Raw genomic sequence first — 24,342 nt, 5'->3', positions numbered from 1 at the left:
ATGGTAGTAAAACACCAGAGCAGAGGTGCCTGACGGTTGGACTGCTCATTAGGTACGGTTCTTAGTGCAAACTAGGCATTTTGGAAAAACATTCAACAAAGGAGTTCAGTGATATCAGGTGAAGGATGTAATAAAGACATGACAAAATACATATAGAAAGCAGTGGGAAACAGCAATTAGCTTTTTTAAGACCTAGTGCTGTTCTGCAGCATACACAGGGATGTCAAAATGAACGCACACCTACTCCACAGCAGAGGAGCCACCTAATAAAATATAAATACTTCCACAGCATACTGAGAGAGCTCCCTGGTGTGACAACACAGGAGGTGGTCGGAACATCAGAAGTCGGGCACTGCCTCTGCAGGACTGTGGTTATAAGGAAAAGAGGAGGCTTGGTCCACTTAAGGTACAGGATACAGATAAAAGTGATGCAACAAGCAACAGTTTATTTGTAGAAAAATGCTTTAAAATTTTACTACATGGTAAGATTAAGGAAAAAATAGTATTAATATATATACATACAATATATATATACACAAACACATTGCACCATTAAAATTACATGCTTTTTAGAACAGAATGCGCTTTATCCCCTCATATCAATTTTAAAGTTCTCACTGCAGGAAATCTTGTGTCCTTTTGTTTTTATCCCCGTTAAAATTTTCAAGTACAAGAAGTAACTTAGGATCTAATAGTAGAAAACAATTTGGTATACACAAATTACAACTGACAGCCATACAGTATTATTCTGCGGTATCTAACACATGTATATCCTTTTTGAACTCCATAATGAACAAACTTTTACCTGAGGTAAATGGTAATAAAGAAGCATGGTAATTGGCAAGGTTAAGAGGTTTTCACATTATGATTTGACTGTAATCGAAGTTGACAGGTATCACACATCTGTACCCACAGTATTGGCACATGAACGCTCTGCATGAGTCATTACCAATGTCTTAGAAATAAGGGAAAAATTAAAAGGCAAGCACCACTTGCAATGATAAGCATGCAGACAATTTCAGTGAAACAGAGGTAGCATGTTCTTGTAACTCCAGCAGGGTCATTCAAACCAATGGAACCCCCCTCTTCTGCAAAAGGCACTCGCTTTTTCAGCTAAAAACAATGTGGTGTTATATTCAGGCAGACTAATCACCAATGTAGGTGGATTTCCCTCCTTAAAAAATATAAAAAAGTGTTAAACAGAGGACAGCATTTTAAAGAAAAAAATGGACATAAGAAATACACATTTCATGTACTATGTGCTATTCTTCTCCCCTTTCCTTTTACAGGGAGAATTACTTCATAAAACAGTTGTGATACATCCAGAGTTGAAAAACTTTCCAGTTAAAACATCAGTATTAAGCAGCACATTATGTATCTGTAATAACTTTTAACACATCGGAAGTACACCAGCCTTTAAGAGATCAAATAAAAAGCAACAGTTCAGCCAGAAGTAGAAAGCTTAAGCACAAAAAGGTGGTGCTGAAGAAGGATAAAAATCCTTTGACGTAAAACCTCATAATTGAGAAGGTACAGAAACTCTCGCACTTTTATCTTTTCTGCAATTTGAAAACATATCTATGCAAAACACCTGTTTCTTACCGTGATACTACAGAGCTAATTGAATTATAAGATGTGCCACTGTTGCAACTTGAAGCATAAGCCTCTTGACCATTAGCATCAAAATTTATTTTGAATACAGAAGATGCCTTGAGTAAAAAGTCTGCTGCATCTCTGCGACCTAATTCCCTCAGCTTAGACATTAGGATTCCTACAGTGCTCTCTGGAGCATTACTCCACTCCTGCAGCAGGGCATGGACTGGGCTTGACAGAAAGTCATTTTGTGTTCCATTATTTGTATTGTACTTTGCAACCAGATCAGGGAGGCCCAGGTTCATGGCCAGAAGGCACCAATCTTTGCCCATGGGATCAGGTGGATCCAGAAGTCGGCTCAGTTTTCTCCTGGTGAGTAGATTCAGATCTGAAACATGAATATCCATTCCTAGGCTTCCTTGAGAGTAGACATCAAGACACCCAAAACACAGTATACTACTAAAGCTCTCTTTATATCCCCCCATGGTGTTAGTTAGTGATGTCTCCTTTTGACTCTGTGCACGGAAGAAGTCTCTAGGCTGATAGACCATTACTGGTTCATGATGCTCCCTCAGCTGCTGAGGACTAAGGTAGTATTTTACAGTCAAAAGGCCTGGTAAGGTTGTGGCTATTAAGTTATCAATGGTGCTGCATACAGAATCCAAAAGTAAACAGCACTTGATCTTCTCTGTTTCCAGTCCTCTAACTTGAACCTCTATGCCCTGACCATGGTTGACAAGCAGCACTAAAAGCTCAGCGCCGCGATTCATGATCTTTGATCCATTTACCCACAGACGTATATCAGCATCTCCCTCGGTGCTTTGTTGATGAATCCACCTGCAGAGATTCACCTGAACTTTATGAAAAATTCCACAAGGAAATGGGGTAAGATGTTCCACAGGAACAATTCTAACACCACCATAAATCAGTACCTCATCCTCTTCCTCTGTCCAAGACCTGTGGAGATTGTCAGTCTTGATGAGAGCAGGAATATCCACCATTGCTCCACTGCTAAGGTCTCTTGCACAAATATCCATAGCGTCCAAAATCTGTATCAGTTCTTCCACATCACTATCTGTTACCAGACGCTGTATGTCCTCTATAGTGTATCGACCTCTATAGTGATGGAGAGCTTTTGGGTTCTCTATTGACAGGATTTTTCCTAGGACATTTGAACAGAGCCAGCGAGGATCCAGAAGAACAACATCTTGAACTGTTTCACTCTGCATAATGTTAATCTGTTTATAAATAGGAAAGCTATTATTGGTATTTTATGGAGAACAAGACGGTACTCCACATTCTGTCTCTCCTAACCTGTTGACCAAATCACTTAAATAACACAGCTGACAGAGCCTGAACTGCATTTTAGTTTCTTGCAAATATTCAGAACTAAGAACTCACTCTTGGCTTCCATTAATAATAAAGCCATCAGAACCCAACAGCATTACAGCCTAGCCAATGCTCTGCAAGCTATTTATGCAAAGGTGTTTTCCTACAATTCAATTTCTAAGAGACAGACAAATTTCTCATCTCATTTCACTACCTAATTTCAAGATGCTAACAATAGCATATCCTATGTATTTTATGATGTTACAATTATAGCAATGAACTGCAGCTCTTTCTGTCTCATAGAAATAATGTTGAATAGAACACATACACCAAAACAATAATGATAACAGGAAGCATTATTAACCAGTCTATTACTTATGATGTCTTGAAAGGACAAGTAGAAGGAAATAACTACAGACATTTACTTACATCCTATTAAGCAATATTCAACCAGAGAAGTACCTTGATAGTAAGAATACATAGTTTAGATAAAAAGCACTCACTTCTCCTATGCTATGCAACTGCTGTGCAATGTGCCGCAGGTCATCTTCATTTGCTAGGGGATTAAGCTGCTCCTGTACATCATACACAAACTGCTGCAAGGACATCAACTGGTTGGGTCCATTCATTTTTCTCCATGAAGGCAGCACAGAGATAATTTTTTCACACAGAAGAGTCATAGGTGGGCAAGTCTTACAAAAAGCACAGAAAACATCTTGTAACTGTACTCTGCTAACATTGAGGTCTAGTACGTACATGATATATATACACATGTCTAAAGGGTCCCCTTGTGATGGACTGTTACTCTACCACCTGTTACAAACTTAGGAGAAGATCTACTTTTTCTTAATGAAATATATTCCAGAAACAGCTGTGCATTTAACTGAAGTCTGTACTCACCAATGTCTGTTCTGGACATTTCAACAGGCGACACTGCAGAATATAAGATAATACATACAGATAGCATATTTATCTATTGACTGTTTTGGACATTACTGATGACTATGTCTTGCAGTCTCCAGCCACAGCACCCAATCAATCTGTATGCAATAAGGACCTCTCAAATTTCATCTAATGGAAACTGCTACAAAAAAAAAAGTTCTGTCAAAGAAAAACTTATTAAAATCAAGACACCATTGAGAACATTAAATAGGCTACATTTTTTAACATTCAAAAAACCTTCTTCCTTGAATCTGAGAGTGAACTCAGCAACACTTACCTTTTATTTCATTGTTTCTTTTACACCTAACAGAAGCAGCCACAGAACCTTGTGTTGGCATGTCATACAGTTAAGAAGGACTTTAATATGAAGAATTTAAATGATAGACTTCAAAATTGGTCACCCTTAGTACTGAAGTTTGTGTAGATCCATGGTAATTACATACAGTTAGGGGCAATTTTACCCTTAGTTTCATACACAACTATGAAAAATCTAAGTACATAATTTTTCAATAAAAGAATCTATATATTATCTATATTATAAGTTTGCACACCAGTATGTAAAGTCTTCAACCCTGGTCTTTTTGAAAAACATCTGCATCAAATACATTCAATTTCTTTGTCATACTACTGTGTCACATAGTATAAAACAAACAATGGCACAAGCACCGGAGTCCAATCTCTGTCAACTCAAAATATGAAAACATAGCTTTAAACTGAGAATCCCAATAATTTATTTCAAAGAAAGGCTATTTTTGGTATCTGTACAATATGCCAACAATTTTGGAACTGCTGACAGAATCCTTCATGTCAATAATTTGTTGTTTCATTTCTAATTCCTGAAATTAAGTAATAAGTTTACAAAAAAAAAAATTCCTGTCCTAGGTTTTCACATTTTGGCTGGCACAAACCAGACCATTGATATTACTTACAGAAATTATTTGGCTTCTTATTTCTTGTAAGTGATTTCGGAGAAGCTTCATATCTTTAGATCCAGATGCTCCAGCATCCAACACAAATAACTTCTCTGAAATCTGAAGATCATTTCCAAATCTTAAAGATAAAGAGAGACAGCATCGTTTACTCAGTCCCATATCTATTTTCTTAATCCAGTGGCATTCCTTCGAAGAGTAATGTGTATGTGCAGTACCAATTATGGTAAGATATTTTATAAGGAAAGACAGAATAGTTGCTCTCTAGTTTTTTTGATCCTAAGCAGATAAATTGACAGTATATTATTGTCTTTCCAACAGAAGAAGGCTGAGGAGTCCTAAGTGAAGTTTAACTCCATCCCAGCTCTTGTAATAACACATTTTACTAGATAATGGATAATAGGAATTCATTTTTAAAGGTCTTGAAATTTGCTGTTTAATTCCTACTCAATTAAAATAGTTTAGTTTCCATCAATACAGACACTAGCTCTATTTCTCACTTTTATTTAACTTTTCAATCACACATGCTTATTTTCTTAGCTCTGGAATGATCTGCATTTAAACGGATGTAAGATTTGATGCTGAAATCTATATATATTGTGATAGTTCATTTCAATTGATTGAGATACTACATTATCCGTTTTGTAGGTAACACAAATATGTGAATACTCCTATAATACTCCTTAGTTTGTGGAAGTCTTCTGTTGTATGTTACTGACAATCAGACGTGCTCAAGAAGCTGAAAAGCTTTTCTGACTACTGAATACCTTTTGGTTGATCTTTTGTTGATCAAAAGATTTTGTTGATTTTGTATGTACTCCACCAGATCTTTTGTCCAGTTGTCCAGTTCATGTCCAGTTCTTCACAAACTGTGTATGGGTACTGTCTCCAGACTTGGCTTAATTTTTCTCCTACCAATCCTGAATCAATTCAGATTAAAAGGTGGCTGCCCTGTGAAACTTCCTCTTTCACTCCTGCAGGCTGCAGCTCAGAAAAACTGCCCACTTTTCTGAGACTGGTGCAAAACTGACACAAGAATGTTGACACTGGCTACTGGATCTAACCCATCTTCAAGGTGAGACTTTTGAGCCTCAGTCATATTATGCATTATTTGCTCATGTGAGCTCACTCACTGACAAACAGTATTGACAATTTTTTTCCACCTACTCCCTCACAGACTAAGCTTTCTGAATATTTTCATTAAAAAAAGAAATCTTCAAAATAAGACACTTCCTTTTGTGCAAATATCAAAGCTTTAGCCAAATAAAAAACCTTTTCCATGTTCTCGTATATTTTAGTATACATTCTTTGAAACTCACACATACACCACTACCAATAAATATAATCCCTCCTTACCTGTTCCTGATTTCTTTCAAGAATGACGTATCCTTGTCATACCAAAACTCCCCCCCGGCAGGCCGAGGAAGATTGACTATATCAGCATGTGTGGCAACCAAAACAACACGCAGGGGAGTTTTCAGCCTTCCGCCAAATGCTAAAAAGGAAACAAGAACACTTCCTTACTATGAGACATGTCCAGGAGGATGGGTGCCTTACAGAGCCAGGGAAGGAGCAGCACGCGTTTTGTTCTTGATAACGCTCACTTCTGCAGTGGATTTATGAACTTCTAAGCACAGCTACGTCTATTCTATATAACAAAACCACTGCTGTTCTGGCTGTTAGCCACTTACAAAGTCATAACATTCAATTTTAATAGCGGGAATCTTTGAATAGTATCAGAAATACTGGTATCACGTGACCTCACTGCTTTAACGAAAGCATTAATTAATAATGCTACCAATATATCTATTAACTACAGTCTATAACAGTGTAAGGAAAAATAATTAAGAAAAATAAAAGCGTTTTTAATGGGTTTCTCATTACCTCAACACTACAGGTAAAGCTTAGGGAAATGCAGGTAGAACACAAAATGTCTACAACATTTATATGTTGGTATGAATGCTATTTTACAGTACTTACACAAACAGTGACCTCTCACCTAGGTGAGAGTTAAGTAGGAAAGCCTGGCAGATACCATGAGAAAGAATGAAAAAGAAAGAAAGATACAAATGGCATGAATGAGGAGACAGCATGGAACACAGAATTTTCTATCTCTTCTCAGACTGATCTTGCACAAAAGAGGAGACATTATTAGACAATTATTTCAGAAGAATGACAGAACATCCAGTTCTAGAGTTTTTGTCTGACAAAAACAAGTCAGAAACATGTTTTCATTGAATAAGCTGCAGAATGTGGATTCATTCTTAAAAATAGCCATATTTTCCATCTTTGTAGCATTTTGAGATAAGACTTCTCCAGATTTAGATTTTTTTTTTGACCTCAAGAATTTAGAAGCTGTAAGTAATACCAAAAGTAAAACTTATCCACTAATGTCAAATACTACAAATAGACATAAATATCCAAATAGAGCTCATCAATATAAATACTGATTTAAGCAAAGTGTCTAAATAATGGTATTAACTCAGTCAAACTAAGTTTCCTTACTAGACCAAGACATGAAAAGCTTTTAAACACTGCAAGTTAACTATATTTTTAGCTTTAATGTTTTTCTGCATATTTCTGAGCTTTTAATTTCAGAAGTCATTGCAAGTCAATTATATCTAAATGGTTATATTCATAACGTTGTGTTGTGGCCTAAAATGCAATATGAAAGACAGGCAGGTGTCTGAGATGAAAACTGAAGGTCAGCCCTTTAGCTCATCATTATCACCGGTTAGGCTGAGATCATACATACAGAAGAGAGCAGTAAGCAAAAAGAGAGGGGCAATACTCTGTACTATACAGTATACACTATACAGTATTTTTGTCTGGCTAGTCCCCAGCAATTTTTATAAACATCCATCAGTGCTGAGTTAGATCCTCTGGTGGGCACAATACTTTGTTAGTGAAACCAGTTCTTCCATAAAACTGCAGACCAGTGCTTAGCTACAATCATGATCAAACCTTACAGTGTACGTATGCCTTGACCTACAGACCTTTTAAGGAAAAAAAAAAACCAAAAAATTAACTTAAAATCAGTTTGCCTGTCGCATAACTCTACGTTATGTAACTTATATGATTCTATGAACTTTTAATTCATTGAAGAGCTTGAATACAAAGTCATTTAACTTAAAACCCATGCAAAGTCTTAAAAAAATTGAAGTGAACCAGAAGTACTGGTTTCCATATATTCTGATGTACCAGAAGTTAAAGCTAAAATACACCTCTAATTAAAGGTTAGAGTGGCATGTAATGAGAGGTAATGCCAGTCTACAATATCATTCTTGTTGGAGCAGGTCCAGAAGGGGGTCATGAAGATGATCAGAGTGCTAGAGCTGAGAGAACTGAGAGAACTGAGGCTGTTCAGCCTGGAGAAGAGAAGGAGGAAACTTCATAGCAGCCTCCCAGTACCTGAGGAAGTCCTACAGGAAAGCTGGGGAGGGACATTTTCTAAGGGCAGGTAGCAATAGGACAGGGCAAAATGGTTTTAAACTGAAAGAGGGTAGATTTAGACAAGATATTAAGAAATTCTTTACTGTGAGGGTGGTAAGATATTGGAACAGGTTGCCCAGTGAGGCTGCGAATGCCCCTTCCCTGGAAGTATTCAAGGCCAGGCTGGATGGGGCTTTGTGCATTGTGGTCTAGAGGGAGGTGTCTCTGCCTATAGCAGGGGGGTTGGAACTAGATGGTCCCTTCCAACCCAAACCATTCTATGATTTTATGATTCCTGTTGACGTTCACAAAATTAATTTACCCTGTAAAAACATTTAACTGCTGTCAGATTTAACTGCGTTTTAATCAACATGTCCAGAACTTGCCTTAAATGGTTTCAACACTTCTAAAACACTTCTCCAGAACACTTATCTGATATAAAACTTCATTTGCTACAAGAGCTTGTGCTGTACCTCATGACCTTTTTCAAGTGGATAACTGGTGCATGAAATTAATTCTTTAGGTTTGTCCCACAAATAGAACTGTCCAAATAGAACTGCTGAGAAACATTGATTCAGTTTTGCTTAAATAAAAGGGGATGAAAAATGCTTAATATCAGTCAACATAGAGGATTTAAGAGCTGTAGAGAAATGCTTGTATTCCTGTGATATTTCATTAATAAGCAAAAGAACATACCTATTGGCTCCTCAACAGGGACTAATGATTTCAGGAAACTAAGCCAAAAGGTCACTTGGTTTAACTGGATTTCATAAGGCTCCTCAAGACTAAAAAGCACTATATGAATTGTGGTGGGATCATTTGCAGCAAAATAATCATAACAGCAGAAATACACAGGATTCCCAGAGAATTCCCAGATGCTGAAATCACCAACTCCTAAAAAACAGACAAACACATGTCAGTAAGCATGAAGCCTTACTCATCATGGAAAGACAACTCAAACAGTCTAACTTAAACTTTCTCAGAGGTGAAGTGCATGCAACTGAGAAGGCAGAACTGTAAATGCAATCATGAACAAAAGGAATGTTGAAGTTTCAGACCATCTCAGAGTTTGAGAAGTTGGATCCTCACAATTTGTTCCTCTCTCACATTCACTTCTCTAAGTCATTCAGCTGGAGGTCACAGGGAAACACCTGCATTTTACATGCACTGCAGCCTTACACATTAAACAGGCTTGTGTCTTGTATAGAAGTGATTACTTGCAAAATACAACTGTTCTTTTCTTGCTAATCCCAAAAAGCATTTTAATGATTTTTTTTCTTTTGAAGGACAACTGCTGGTATTAAAAGCAACCCAAGAACATTCTCAAATAACCCACTTCACTTTACAGTATTGTGTTACTCAAACCACATTTGCAAGTCAGGACTGAAGAATCACTATATTAGGGGCTGAAATAGCACAACATTTGTTTCTATGATCTGCTTTATTTAGCTTTAGGTGAGAAAACCATTAGCATGTTGTACTGCATTGACACTTCCCAGACTCACTACCAGGTTAGTGTGAAATTAGATACAATTATACTACCTTTACTTAAATAAATGCTGATTGAGATGCACTTCAAATTTCCAGGAGGAAAAAAAGCCAGAGACCTGAAATTTACTGTTATGGGTACTGCTATTCAGAGTTCATTCATGTACACAATTTCCTTGAAGATCAAGATAATAGAAAGAAAAAAAATTGAAGAGTTTGTGGCACAACTATTTCACTGCAGAATTTGACCTGATTTCAAATTATAACGAAAGAAGAAATTAGCCATACAAAGAACAAGCTTTAGTTACGGCAGTGAACGGCAGTTACTGTTACACAGTTTTAGTTACACAGTGACGGCATTGGTGGATGAAGGGAAGGTGACCGATGTCATTTACCTGGACCTGAGCAAGGCCTTTGACATGGTCCCCCACCACATCCTCATCTCCAAATTGGAGGGAAGTGGATTTGATGGGTGGACGACCCGATGGATAAGCAATTGGTTGAAAGGCCGCAGACAGAGGGTGGTGGTCAATGGCTCTATGTCCAGGTGGAGGCCGGTAACAAGTGGTGTCCCCCAAGGGTCTGTCTTGGGACCGCTGCTCTTTAACATCTTTATTAATGACATCGATGAGGGAATTGAGTGCATCCTCAGCAAGTTTGCTGACAACACCAAGCTGAGTGGTGCGGTTGATACGGTGGAAGGAAGGGATGCCATTCAGAGGGACCTCGACAGGCTGGAAAGTTGGGCTTGGGTGAACCTAATGAGGTTCAACACGGCAAAGTGCAAGGTTTTGCATTTGGGCCGGAAGAACCCCAGGCACCTGTACAGGCTGGGAGGAGTGGTCCTTGAGAGCAGGTCGGCAGAGAAGGACCTGGGGGTCCTGATGGACGAGAGACTGAACATGAGCCAGCAGTGCGCTCTGGCAGCTCGAAAGGCAAATGGGATCCTGGGCTCCATCAGGAGAGGGGTGGTCAGCAGGGACAGGGAGGTGATTGTCCCTCTCTACTCGGCTCTTGTGAGGCCCCATCTGGAGTACTGTGTCCAGGTGTGGAGCCCTCAGTACAAGAAAGACATTGAGATTTTGGAAAGGGTCCAGAGGAGGGCGACTAAGATGATCAGGGGGCTGGAGCACCTCCCCTATGAGGACAGGCTGAGGGAGTTGGGCTTGTTCAGCCTGGAGAAGAGAAGGCTGCGGGGTGACCTCATTGCAGCCTATCAATACCTGAAGGGAACCTACACCCAGGAGGGGAGTAAACTCTTCAAAAGGGCTGACAATAGCAGGACTTGGGGAAATGGATCCAAGTTGAAGGAGGGAAGATTTAGGTTGGATGTTAGGGGGAAGTTCTTTACTAGGAGAGCGGTTAGGCCCTGGAACGGGCTGCCCAGGGAGGTTGTGGATGCCCCGTCCTTGGACGTGTTTAAGGCCAGGTTGGACGGGGTCCTGGGCAACCTGATCTGAATGTGTATGTTTGGTGGCCCTGCTAGGCAGGGGGGTTGGAACTACATGATCCTTGGGGTACCTTCCAACCCGGGTAATTCTGTGATTCTGTGTGATTCTGTGATCTCACAGACAGCAGTGTGTATTTTAGTTACATGCCAAACTCTTCAGCATCTAGGACAAATGTTTTGTCACAGTATGTATTAGTGTACATAGCTGAATTTATAGATAGGTTTCTCTCTCCAAATTAAAAGCTTGATTAATTTGAAGCTAAAGCATGCAGAACATCATCCTTACCACAGAGAGATCTTACCACCTCTGTGATTATTAGTAAGGGTGTTGGTATTAGTAAGGGTGTTGGTAAGCACCTTTTGTATGATCTTCACACTCAAAAGTGTTACACTAGGATCTACGTGTACTGAAGACAAAACACAGCTACTGGATGAAGAGAAAGCACTATACATCTTTTGTTTTGGAAAAGTAGTGAGCGGTTCAAACATCTTCTAAGACAGACCTCTCTTCCTGCTAACTGGTTCCAATTGCAGAACACTTAACTTGCTTTCTGAAAAACTGAAACCAAAAGTCCCAGTCTGGTGCTCACCGGATGTGTTCCAGCCCCCTCAGGGGGTAAGAATGGTTAGGTCCTTCACAGAGATGGGAAACACACCTGGGCCTATGGGACTGAATTAAATCTGACAAAAATCTCTATCCTAAGTGTCAGAACCTTCAGATGGTGTCCTAACCCACTCCTATTCCAACAAACCTCTTCCTCCCACCCCACTTACTCGACTCAAAAATATTCCTGTGTGATAAGTATCTGACACAAAAGATTACTACGTGTCTTACAAGCAGAGAATTTCACACCGATATACTTTCTACTTAAACACTCCCCACCCCCCAGTATTGAATTCTTAACCAGTCACTACCATACCAAGTCATATATAAGTCATATATATAAGTCATACATTATTTTTTTTACTTCTAAAAACAAGAAACAAGCAACATGGCATTACTTTCTCCACAGAAGTGAGGCATGCCAGCTCAGACCTCTGCTTACCATTCAAGTAGGCATTCTGAATGTCAATGGCCTTGGTGGACTGATCATCAGCAGAGAAATGAGAGTGATGAGCAGGTGAAACAAAAGCTTCTAATACCCCTTTTGTCAGGCCTGGCTCAAACATCATACTTCGGCTTCTCACACTGACATTCTCACAACCAGGATAAAGATTCGTAATGCTTACTGAAACTGAGTTGGAGAAAAGGAAAATAAGATTAAAAATCATGGGAAAGTTACAATCATATGACTTCAAAATAAGTATGCTAGGCAAAAAGAAAAAAAACTGATAAAAAAATTTCAATTTTTCTTCAAAAAAAGATGATTACCAAGCTGTGTGCACACACAACAACATCTTTATTCTGAATGCTGAAAGGGAAAATTTAGAATGATCCCATTTGGTGTACTGTAGCGCATATACTACTGGGAAGGAAGCTAGGAAAGGAATAATTTGGAAGTAAAAGACTTTAAGAGTTAAAGCTCTTCTACACCACAACAGTATACTTTTTTATAGATAAGGGTTGTAATTTCATAGTATGGGCTATTTTCATTGGCATAGAAGTGCTACACATTTGAATAGTTAAATTCTGTAACTAAGGATAAAATTATTATAGAATCAGTAAGGTTGGAAAAGACCTACAAGATCATCCAGTCTAACCATCCACCTGTTGCCAATAGTTCTCACTAAACCATGTCCCTCAACACAAAATCCAAACGTTCACTGTACACCTCCAAGGACGGTGACTCCACCACCTCCCTGGGCAGCCCATTCCAGTGCTTGAGCACTCTTACAGAGAAGTAGTCCAGCCTGAATCCCCACTGGTGCAACTTAGGACTAGAGGGAATGGCCTCATCACTAGTTATATGAGTGAAGAGGCTGATCCCCAGCTCACTATAGCCTCTCTTCAGGTAGTTCTAGATGTATATAGTTATAGTATATTAACTGGAGTGATTTGACTTATAAGCAATTTGTTGAGTTCACGCTCACTGCAGATTCCGTAAATGAAAAAGGGCTTTTTAATTAACTTGCACCATCTACTGGAGAAAGTAAATATTTCTTTCCCCTATTAGAAGCTGAATTCTAATACGAGTTAGAAGTATAATAAAAACTTTCATGTTTTAATCTTTTGGTAGACTATTTAAATCTTCAGGCTCACATGAATTAAATACAGTGAATTCAGACTTATTTTTACTGAATTTTTTAAAACAAACATGTTGTCAAGTACCCTACAAACTGGACTGTTTTAAATGTCTCAGATTATAATGTTCCGTTCAGAACATTATTCATGACTTACATAATGATTTGCATCCAAAATGACCAGATACTGAAACATAAAGTGATGTCATAGTAGATTCACTTGAACAGTGCTGCTCAATTTTTAAATGTAAGTTCTAGAGAAGCTATTTTCAAGTGAATGCTTCAAATTCACCATTACTTTCATGTTGATTTTTCAAGCAGCATGACAGACACATCATCTTTCAATTGATGATGGTATGACAGCATTTCATTACTCTCTGATTCTTGTATCAAGTGACCTAAAAAGTGTCTTCAGTCAAAACCTTCATAGAATCATAGAATGGCTTGGGTTGGAAGGGACCTCAAAGATCATCTAGTTCTAACACCTTTGCTGCAGGCAGGGCTATCAACCACTAAATCAACCACAAGATCAGGTTGCCAAGGGCACCATCCTGCCTGGCCTCAAACAACCCCAGGGATGGGACAGCCACAGGTTCTCTGGGCAGCCTGTTCCAATGTCTAACCACTCATTGAAAATTCTCCCTGAATGTAATCTAAATTTTCCCTCTTTTTTTAGTTTAAAATAATTCCTGCTTGTCCTATTACTATTTACCTGTGTAAAATATTCCCTCCTGTATGTAAGCTCCCTTTAAGTACTGGAAGGCCACAGTGAAGTCTCCCCAGAGCATTCTCCAAGCTGAAAAAGCCCAACTCCTTCAACATTTCCTTCATAGGAGAGGTGCTCCAGCCCTCTGATCATCTTCATGGCACTCTTCTGTATCTGCTCCAACAGCTCCACATCTTTGTTGTGCTAGGGGCCCCAGATCTGGATGCAGTACTCCAGCTAGGGCCTCACAAGGGCAGAGAAAAGGAGGGACAATGACATCTCATGCTCTGCTGGCTACCACTCTTCTTATGCAGTCCAGGGCACAGGTGGACTTCCAGGCTGCAAGAGTACACTGCTGTCTCTCACTGCAGTTCAGCTTTTTGTCCACAGCGATCCCCAACTCCCTGAGAGCAGCTCTGCCAAGAAGGACTTCTTCCCCCAACCTATATACATCTGGGATTGCCCCAACCCAAGTGCAGCACTTCACACTTGGCTTTGTTGAACCTCATTAGATTCATATGGGCCCACTCTTTGGGATCATTCAGGTTCTTTTTGATGGCATCTCTTTTTTCTGTCATATTAACTGCACCACTCAGCTTACTGTTACGCTCCTCTCTGCCTCCAGGAACCGATATTTGTGGTGTAGTTAGTCTCCCATCGAAAAACACAGTGAGTTAATAATCCAAGAACTTCTGATTGATTTATTTACATATTCTCTCACCACCACAGGTATTAATGCCTTCTGATAAATGAACAGCAAATATAAATGAACGGTAAGTGTAGTAATCTGTGTTGGGTATCTTGACAAATCACAATAATTACCTTAGAGTTTCCAAAGGTGATAGGAGGGAAAGTGGAGGTGAAATCTATTGCAAGCACTTGCTCTAGCATTATGTGGAAATAATGATAATACCTAAAACTGCAAGCAATACCCAAGGGTTTTTAAAGAGAAAGACAACACTGACCTCATCTGAAACTTAGGTAATAAGATTATTTCTGAGCAGCAATTTAAATTCAAGCTCTTCAAATTGCCTGATTAGCTTGGATACATTGCACAGTATTTCAATGTTACAGCAAACAGTCCTCTCTTTCTGGCATGCTACCACAACTACAGGCTCTTCCAGAATGAGGTGAATGTCGATGTGTAAATCTAACTAGTTTCTCCACATCCTGCAGCTCTTTCCATGTTACACAGGTTAACTTCTTGAGCAAGGTTTCCTTACCATATGCATACTTCAGTTTAGAAAATCTCCTTTTTCATCTTGAATAGAGACAGTTTTAGACACCACTTGGCTGATCCAAGTGCCTTACCAGAAAGCTTTTTCTGTGTATCTGTGGTTATACTTAATGATTGTCTGAGGATGCAGCAACTTTTAGTTTTACACAGAATTTACACTTAAACAAAAAATGCTGACAAAACTTAAGTCCAAAACCATGATGGTAGAATCTCATTATGGCAGAAATATCTGCAGCTTACGACTTTTTCGTAAAAATAAATACAGTTTTCAAAGTACTGTCCTCTGCTCTCTCAAGCTCACATACTTACCACAGTAGAAAACGGAAGCTGAACTATTTTTCATTCTCCACAACTGCTGCTCCTCTTATTTCTTATTTTAGGCAACAGTTTGCATGCAGAGTAGTCAATACCATCTTTGCTTTGCTTTGATTCTTTACACACATAGGCTATTCTGTCTTTTACACCACAGTTAATAGGTGCTTGTTTGGACTTCTACAGATGAAAAATGAGTTACTGTTTAAATGGTATAATGTTAAAGCCATACCTGAAGGTTTGGAAGACAAAGGAGATGGTGGGAACCTGGTTGAGTTCGTGGAAGAGAGTCTAGGCCTACGTCTTCGGAAAAAGCTTCGGATTAGGCCACATTTGAGAGACTCTACAAGGGTTGTTTTTCCAGAGCCAGAGTGTCCAAACAGCTTCAGTTTAATCCGTGGCTGTGGGTTCTGTGTGTGTCGCAACTGCTGGATAAAAACTGCCCTGTGCGTATCCTAAAAATGAGTACAAACAAATCAGAGTGCATGGCAGAGAACTTCTGCCTTCCAACAAATGTAAAACCTAGGATTTAAGTAGGACTTCTTTGCCAGGTTAGTGTTCATCTGGATCAGTTCTCCCCCCGCTGCTCCATGCAAGTGATCAATCACTGGCAGAGGAGGAGGGATACGTAAACAAAACACAGCTAAATCACTGCTATCCAGAAAGAATTTGAATTGTCATGAAAATCATGCATACTTTCGGGATCAACATCAGTGAACGGGATCATTCTGACACATAATTGAGGACGAATGAGAAAAGAATAGGTTCTTTTCACTTCCTTTTTCCTTACCCATCATTCTCAGTAGCGTAAGCATTACCTTTAAGCTTATATAATATATATGCAGGTCTGAAGAATTTTGCAATGATAACCACCATCTGAGCAATCTGAAAACTTGGCACGCTTCTCCCTTCCTCTTTCTGTTATCTTTTTCTATACTTGTTGTGCTTAGGAGAATTCTCTCCACCAAAAGCCTGTTTATTTTCACTTCACTTTCTTGCAAGCAAAATATTGCCTTACCCAGACCAATCTTACATCTCAATTCCCACAAAGTTCTTCTCTCCCATTAAAGACCTCTTCCAATCTTCGAAATTTCTATCCTTCTACTGCAAGCTTAAATCCTCTATACTTGTTTCCCTTTTTACTCCCAAGCCTCAATAAATCTGCTTCCCTACTTAACTGTTCTTTCATTGTTTGCCCTCTGAATGCATTCATTAGCACTTCCCCAACTGCAGTCTCCTGCTCATATTTAGGCCTTCTTCAAACCTGATCACAGCTTCTGGAGAAGAGCTTTCCACTTCAAGCTTACCTTTCACCACTCTGTTTTGCAACAAGAATAACAGCCTAGGACAAACAAAACACATCTTGCTTTCTTCCTCCAGCAAAAAGCAATCAGACATAGATGCTCTACTCATGGGAGCTGAACTTTAAAATCAACCATCAAGACAAAGCAGTGGAGGACAGGAAAACCATTAAATGCCTCTCAGTAAAGAAATACCTGTTTTAAAATAACTGAAGGAGCAAAGGAATTTGATTTATGCTCCCTTCCTTCACTCACCCATTTGGAGCTGAGAGAGGCTCTGTTGTTCAGCATTTGTACTGGGAATTAAGGTGAATTAAAAGAGTACCCACTGCATCAATCCCTAAAATAAGAACATGCAGCAATTTCACTGAGAAATTGCTCAGAGATAGTAGTGTATTTAATTTATTTTCTTTCTCCCTAACAGGTATGTACAAAGTATGTTCATCACAATGCAAATTTTGCACCCCCTCATTGCTAATATTCAGTTATCTGTAAGAGCTACTAAAACAGGAAGTTCTTTATATGTGTGCTTTTAGGAACAAAATCCTCTAGAGGCATTGAAGACAAAAAAATGTCAGGTGCACTCAGCACTGCATAGTATCACCCATTTTAAGTGGTTTGTTGTAGATTATTAATTTCAACTTACGAAGTTATCTATTGCAAGCTCTGATCAAATAATTACTATACATTTTCCCTACATATGTAGTCAGCCTCCAAGAACTAAGTATACTCCACTGTCAAAGAGCATTAGATAAATCTCTTCTGAAAGAGATTTTAGTAGCTCTATCTTGTTCCTTTTGTTGGTTGATTTGTACTAGTTTCATGTCTACATCAGAGATATTTTTCTACCTGCATGCAAAAACAGTCAAGAGTTTTTTTTGTTTTGTTTGATTGCTTTCTTTTGACAAATACTGTGCCATAGTGTGTGTGTGTGTGTGTGTATATATATATATATATATATACACACACACACACACACACATATATATATATATATATATATATGCTATACTATGGATCTTGTTATGACAAGCGTACACAAAAGCAATCACTGCAAAGGAAGCCTCAATTTTGTACCTTTCTGTCATTTTCACTGATATATTTTACAATTCTAGCAGGTACAGATTTACTGGCAGGACATGATTCTACTTCTTCCTTGGCAATGCCTGGCACACATACATTTCCACTTCAAAATTATGTGGAAAGAAGAGCCTGATCATTTACTGTATATCTCCAAATATCATTGGCATAATTAAAACAGTACTCTTACTGCTTTGGTTGTAGCCTGAAATCTCCAGAAAAGTGGTCTCTGTATCTTCACAGCATGATACTGCATATTTGGAATAATCAAACTATATCAGACTTCTCAGGCTTACTCCCTTATGAGAAGCCTAGATCAGCTCTATGTTTTAAAAGGTAGAGGATTTTGAGCTACTGAAATTGCAGAATTAAAAAAAGAAAACTTGCACTACTATTACAAGTGATATTCTAGCTTCCAGAGAACTCCTCAAAGTCATAACTCGAATCTAAATAAAATGGTAATGAAAGCAAGTCCTCCTGTAGGATGTGCTAACTCTTGATAGTTTCTTACAAAATCCTTAAAATATTTGGTAGGCATTGTTAGAGAGATAAGATGGAGTGTTGGTGTTGTCTATCTTGCAGCAAGGATATTTGTAATGAGTTTTCTAGAGTGACTTTTGTGAATGATCTTATAATTTCCTATATTCAAACTGCTTCTACCATCTTAAAAACACTCAGAAGAAGAGCTCAGTTAAAATGTACACATTCCCAACCTTTTTAAGTCTTGCAAGCAGATTGGCTACATGTTCATGCTGCTCTGCTCTGGCAAGATCTTCTGCTGTTTTCCCATCCTGTTGAAAGATAAATCATTAGCTGCAGTTTCTTCCTTTTACCCACAATAAAAAGTTACGTGCAACACAGATCAATTCTGGTTAAGGCAATAACAGAATAATTACTGTCAGACATAGATGAGTCAGAGGGAAGAGAAAAAAAATAAATGAAGCAGTACTGACTATGCCCACTGGAATTCCTGTTTTCTTAAGTAGTACAAAGATACACGCTGTGAAATACACCATAGTATTTTGTTTACAAATGAGCATCTGGCTGCCATTGTACTAACACACTTTGAATTCAGAGCCTTATAGTGATGCAGTACTCTCTTTCTGTATTCTTTTCTCACCAATTAGTAGATTATAGTAATTTCTATATGTATTTCTAACAGACACTATTTTCTAAACAGATTTCAAATGGTTCACAAAGAAGACATATTCACTTGCATGAATAGCAGGAGAATTTTGTTTTCTAACGGATGAAGAATGATGACAGCATATAAGTCAGTGGAGGTATAAAGAAAGCACAAAGAGTAGAAAGGATGTGCTTTAAACTGCATCAGCGAATTCAAAAGGAGAAAAGCTAACTTCAGCATCCTATTCTTGACATTTAATTACTTATGTTTCATACATCAGCAGTTTAATATGAATAAGCTGAAAGAAAAAGTGCTATTTTTCCTGTTACCACCAGATTAATGGTGATTTTTTTTTTTTTTTTTTTTTTTTTTTTTTTTTTTTACATTTTGGCAGCAGGTAACTAATTCACAAAGATTTTACCTCTGGAGAATTTTACTGGAGAAGTAAATTTTACTGGAGAAGTAAATTTTGTTATTTATCTTTTATTTTTAAATGAAAGACCTTTCACATATTAAGACAAAGTACTGGAAAATTAAGACCTCTTTCTTGGACTTTTATTTTTATGTACTAGGTTTTCATATGGGGTTTGCATAGTCTTAAGTAGTTTCTGACAATCCTGTTAACTATTGCCTTATATATGAAACAGGCATCTTTGATAACTGGGTATCTACATACAGGAGCCATTTTCAGTTTTCCATAGAAGTTACTATGTACTCCAGAATTTCAGATAATTAATACAGAAAAGGAACATCAGCAGGTAACAGTCAGAATCATGGGCCATGGTATGAAGAGACTAATTCTGAACAAACATCTCGCCCTTAAATTCCTTCCAAAACTTAAAGGTGTCTTCAATTTTACTGAAGAAACACCTGAATTTCTTAAAATCCTTTTCCTTAGAAAAAATCCTTTTCCTTAGAAAGATGTAACAAAGACAAAGAATTTTTGCATCTGCACTGATCCATATTGCATGGGTAGATAGTGATAAGACAAGAGGGAATGATTTTAAACTAAAGAGAGAAGATTTAGGTTAAATGCAGGAGGAAATCTTTCACTAAAAGGGTGGTGAGGCACTGGAACAGGCTGCGTGAGAAGCTATGGATGCCTTATTCCTGAGGATGTTCAAGATTGGATGGGGCCCTAGACAGTCTAATCCAGTGACTCACTAGTGGTTGACAACCCTGCCTCAGGGGTTGATTTGATGACCCTTCACACCTAAGCCATTTTATTTTTCTATGATCAATGTATATTCAGTGCGTTCTTCCCGTTGGGGTTAGCATCAGCACTATTTACTTTGTCATCTCATTCACACTGATACAAGCTACAGAGATAAAAATTACAAGGAATAGATGAACAATTATACCAACATAGTTATTTTGACATAAGGAGCTGATACAGCTCATGAATCTCCTATCCACACTTTTTTTTCCTTTATATCTCACCTCTACAGTATGCAATATTGACAACAGAAATACAGAATGAGACAAAACAAACAAACAAACAAACCAGCAAAGGACAAAAAACAGGTAGCAAAGAAAAAGCTGTAAAATGCCCCACGAAGTCCACTGCATGCACATTTCATTGCTGATTAATAGAGGACATAGCAGTCACTGACCTAGTTTTCCAGATGTCATTTTTAGATACTAAACTTCTTCAAGCCACAATTTCAATGGTTTTAATGACTACTTTTGAAAGGCTTCTATTTGTCATGTGAGATACATACTCAGAGGAAAAAAAAAAAAACAGTGCTCAATGTATGGGAAAGCAAAAATGTAATTTCCATCAAACGGCTGAAGTAAATGAGCCGTTCTTCTCTCTCCATTTTTGTTGTCTCAGGGATACTTCATGTGAGCAAAAACTTTGAAAACAGTAACCAAACCACAGTCACGTGATTTCAATATATAGAGAAACAGTTATTTCAGATTAGAATGCAGTGATTAGAGCAAGGAGCAGCATAAACCAATGCAAGTCTTCTAAAAATAAATTACAGTGGGTGGGCAGGTAAAGGTGTGTACAATGCCTTGGATGTATGGAGGGTGTATGAGGTATTTAGGAAGAAGGATATTTAATTTCTTTGGTAGATGTGCCAGTAATGACATTGCTGCTCAAAGCAGTAAGAAAGATAGATATCTTGAGTGCGAATTGCAAGCAATAGTACTGATTGATCTGACATAAATGATTTTTTTTTTTTTTTTTAAAAAAAGATACTTGCATGCTAGTTCAACTCTTCCATGTACCCACACATTTATGACATGAAAATGAAGCTTTTGAACTGCTCCAAAAAACCCCCAAAACCCAACAGGATACATACTATACATTTGTACAGCAACTGTATATGGCATGAAATATCTTAACATAATGCTGTAATAGGCCACCATTGTTATCTGTATGCCTAACTAATTCATAAGTGAAGAAACTCTGCAGATGAAGTGGTAGCTTCACTGTACCCAGTTTCAAATTCAGCTGTAAGAAGGGAACAAGTAGACAACAGAATTATTTTCAAGCTGCGGATGTTCTAGTACCTACTACTTTTTCATTTCAAAATGTAATTGTATTTAACCCCCACTGCTCTCCCTCGAGATTAACTTGTTCTAACACTGTATATAAAACACGCATGAAGCACTGTCTTAATACTTACTGAGGTCAGAGCTTCCACATTGGCACCCATAAGACACAGGAACCGGACAACTTCAAGAATGCCATTGTTTGCAGCAAGATGTAAAGGTGTTCTTCCATACTATTGTGGAGAAAATAAAGGGTCATATTAGTCAAAGAATATCATTCCAATGGTTATGATTAATAATAAAACATATCATACAATTGTTATGCACTGATATACTGCAAAGGTACTGTGAAAATTTGAAGAAAAAGCCCTTAGTTTGTAAAGCTCTTTTTAAAGTTCAATTTATTTCAAATCAAGCATTACTGAAGATGTCTGAACATGTCTGCAGTGTTCTCCTAGCAAGGAATAAGAGATGAACATAAGGAGCGCGCATGAAGGGATCTATGATTATAATGACAAAAAGAAAGTGATGAAATATTCCTCATCCTGTTTTTGCTATTTTCTCCAAATATTTCTCCTGACAACAGGTTTTCATATCAATCACTTCTGGTCTTCTACGTTCACAGCTAACATCATAAATAACTCTACTATATACTGTAAATCCTTGCATTACTTGTAAATTTTCTTATCACATCCTCTTATTACTTCATATTCTCAATACAGTTCTCCCTGTTTTAACCCTACATTCAGAATTTATTTGCTTACTTCAAAAAAGTGTACTTGAAAGCAAAGTTAAGTTTTATGCCAGCTGCAAACTGGAAAGATGCTTACTTGTCAAACTCAAATGTTTATGACATTTTTTACTGCACACAGTCTGTGAAAGAAACTAGCAGTGCCCTCAAATGGTATTGGATATGCATTGGACAATGCTAGTTTTGAGGACCAAGGACAGATGACCCTTAATTAGTTGACTCACATCACCAGTTTCACTGCGGAAGAGGACAAGTAGAAATGAATGTCCTTTACTTCATAAGACCTTTATTTACTCTTTCAAATAAAGTGTATTCTTAAAAATCACTCCAATGTACTTGACTACTGGAAGACTAACAAGACATGAACTTCAATTGCACCTCCTGTGCCATGATCCCATATCTACTGCATACTTGAAGACTGTTCTTTTCTATGGTATGCTTGAAGTCAGGCTGATCCCAGCTGAGCATTTTCAGTTATGAAAAGAGGTGCTAAACCAGCCTTTTGCTGAATTAACTCACTTCCCCAAATGTGTTCTCAGCAGTAGGTCTAAATTTAATTGCCTACTCAATAATACTTAAGCTCAGAGTGCATTACTGCAAGTTTCTTGACTTTGCAGCTGATGATTTTAATTATTAAAACCAAGTGATTGCACTGGGTAACTTTCAAGCCTGAAGACCTACAACTTTAATTAGCTGGCTAATATAGAAAAGGTCAGTTTTCATAACAAATGTAAGTATTAGTAAAATGCAACTGTATGAATATGCATTTTTTCAGAAAGAGTGAATTACAATATGAGCCAAACAATTGATAATATAAAGATATCTACAAGAAAAAACTTAAGTTTCAGAGCACATAAGAATTCAACAGAGCAGAGAAAGACTGCTTGTAGGTGATCACTTGTAGGTGAAAGAATAACCAATAGGCTAATTTCCCAAAAGCACCTTCCTCAGTCATCTAACCACAATTTTTGAAAAGTTTTACTTTTAACATTTTAATTCTGAGAATTCACATACTCTACTGCTGGCAACTTTTTATATACGAAGATATTTTATTCTAAGTTAATGTTTTATCATCGTTTATTTCAATAAATGAACTCAAGAAAGAAAAACACAAGCCAGCTAATATAACATGCATTTTTATAACCAGCAGTAGAATCCACACTTGATTCAATTACTTGTTCAGATGACAGTGCAGATCTGTACTGAATTTAAATTTAATAAAAATGCACCAATCTTCAATTTTGCAAGCTATTTAATGTTATTAAGATATTTCAAACCAGTGTCTGTTCAGGCCACCAGAAACACACAACCTCTGTTCTCTGGTGCATAGACATGATCTACACATCTGAAGAAGATTGCTGGCACAGACTTCAACATTAGGACTGAGTGGCAAAGTGCACTGTGGTAATTAATTCACTTGGATCTTTATGGATCTTTAATCCATGAACTAAACTGAAAAAGTTAAATCTGCAGCATGTGTCATTCAATGTTTTGCATTTGGCCACTTAAGAGATAAAAATGAGGGAAAAATAATTTTCTGACTAGCAAAGTAGAGAAGGTCATCCAACGCAACAGGTGACCTCTTCAACGAAGCAGTTCAGTGCCATATCCCATTTACCTTATTAGCGACATCTAGGTTACAACCTGCTTCACAAAGTGCCATTACAATAGGGACGTTGCCATCTTTGCAGGCTACATGGAGAGGAGTGTTGCCATGTCTGTCTTGGAAATCTACAAAACAGCCTTGATTGATGAGGGTTTTAACTACTTCTATCTGACATCTTCTTACAGCAAGGTGTAGGGCTATATGACCATCCTGAAAATACAAGATTCAAGATGTGAGGTAAAAATAAAAATTATAGTATTTTTCAGTCACAATAATTTTCCAGTAATTGTACTCATTTCCTTGCCTCCAGAATTAAAAAAAAAAAAAAAATTGGGGGGAGGCAAAAGGGAAGGGCAGGGATGGAAGAAGGGAGATGC

The 24,342-nt window shown here is 37.9% G+C and overlaps 1 protein-coding gene across 1 annotated transcript in view; it reads right to left on the bottom strand.

The window, feature by feature from the left end:
- Positions 1-350: 350 nt before the first annotated feature.
- Positions 351-24,342, bottom strand: part of DAPK1 (death associated protein kinase 1) — a 94,982-nt gene continuing 70,990 nt past the window's right edge. Inside the window, exons 17-26 of the mRNA XM_048932137.1 lie at positions 23,978-24,175; positions 21,743-21,841; positions 18,694-18,771; positions 15,832-16,054; positions 12,210-12,398; positions 8,922-9,119; positions 6,150-6,288; positions 4,794-4,914; positions 3,426-3,614; positions 351-2,831 (exon numbers count right to left, since the gene is read on the bottom strand). Coding sequence (XP_048788094.1) covers positions 1,599-2,831; positions 3,426-3,614; positions 4,794-4,914; positions 6,150-6,288; positions 8,922-9,119; positions 12,210-12,398; positions 15,832-16,054; positions 18,694-18,771; positions 21,743-21,841; positions 23,978-24,175 — 2,667 coding nt within the window. The 3' untranslated portion in view covers positions 351-1,598. The remainder of the gene's footprint in view (positions 2,832-3,425; positions 3,615-4,793; positions 4,915-6,149; positions 6,289-8,921; positions 9,120-12,209; positions 12,399-15,831; positions 16,055-18,693; positions 18,772-21,742; positions 21,842-23,977; positions 24,176-24,342) is intronic.

This window comes from Lagopus muta, chromosome Z (genome assembly GCF_023343835.1).
Source record: "Lagopus muta isolate bLagMut1 chromosome Z, bLagMut1 primary, whole genome shotgun sequence".
Taxonomy (NCBI): Eukaryota; Metazoa; Chordata; class Aves; order Galliformes; family Phasianidae; genus Lagopus; species Lagopus muta.
This window is presented reverse-complemented; position numbering and strand designations above follow the sequence as displayed.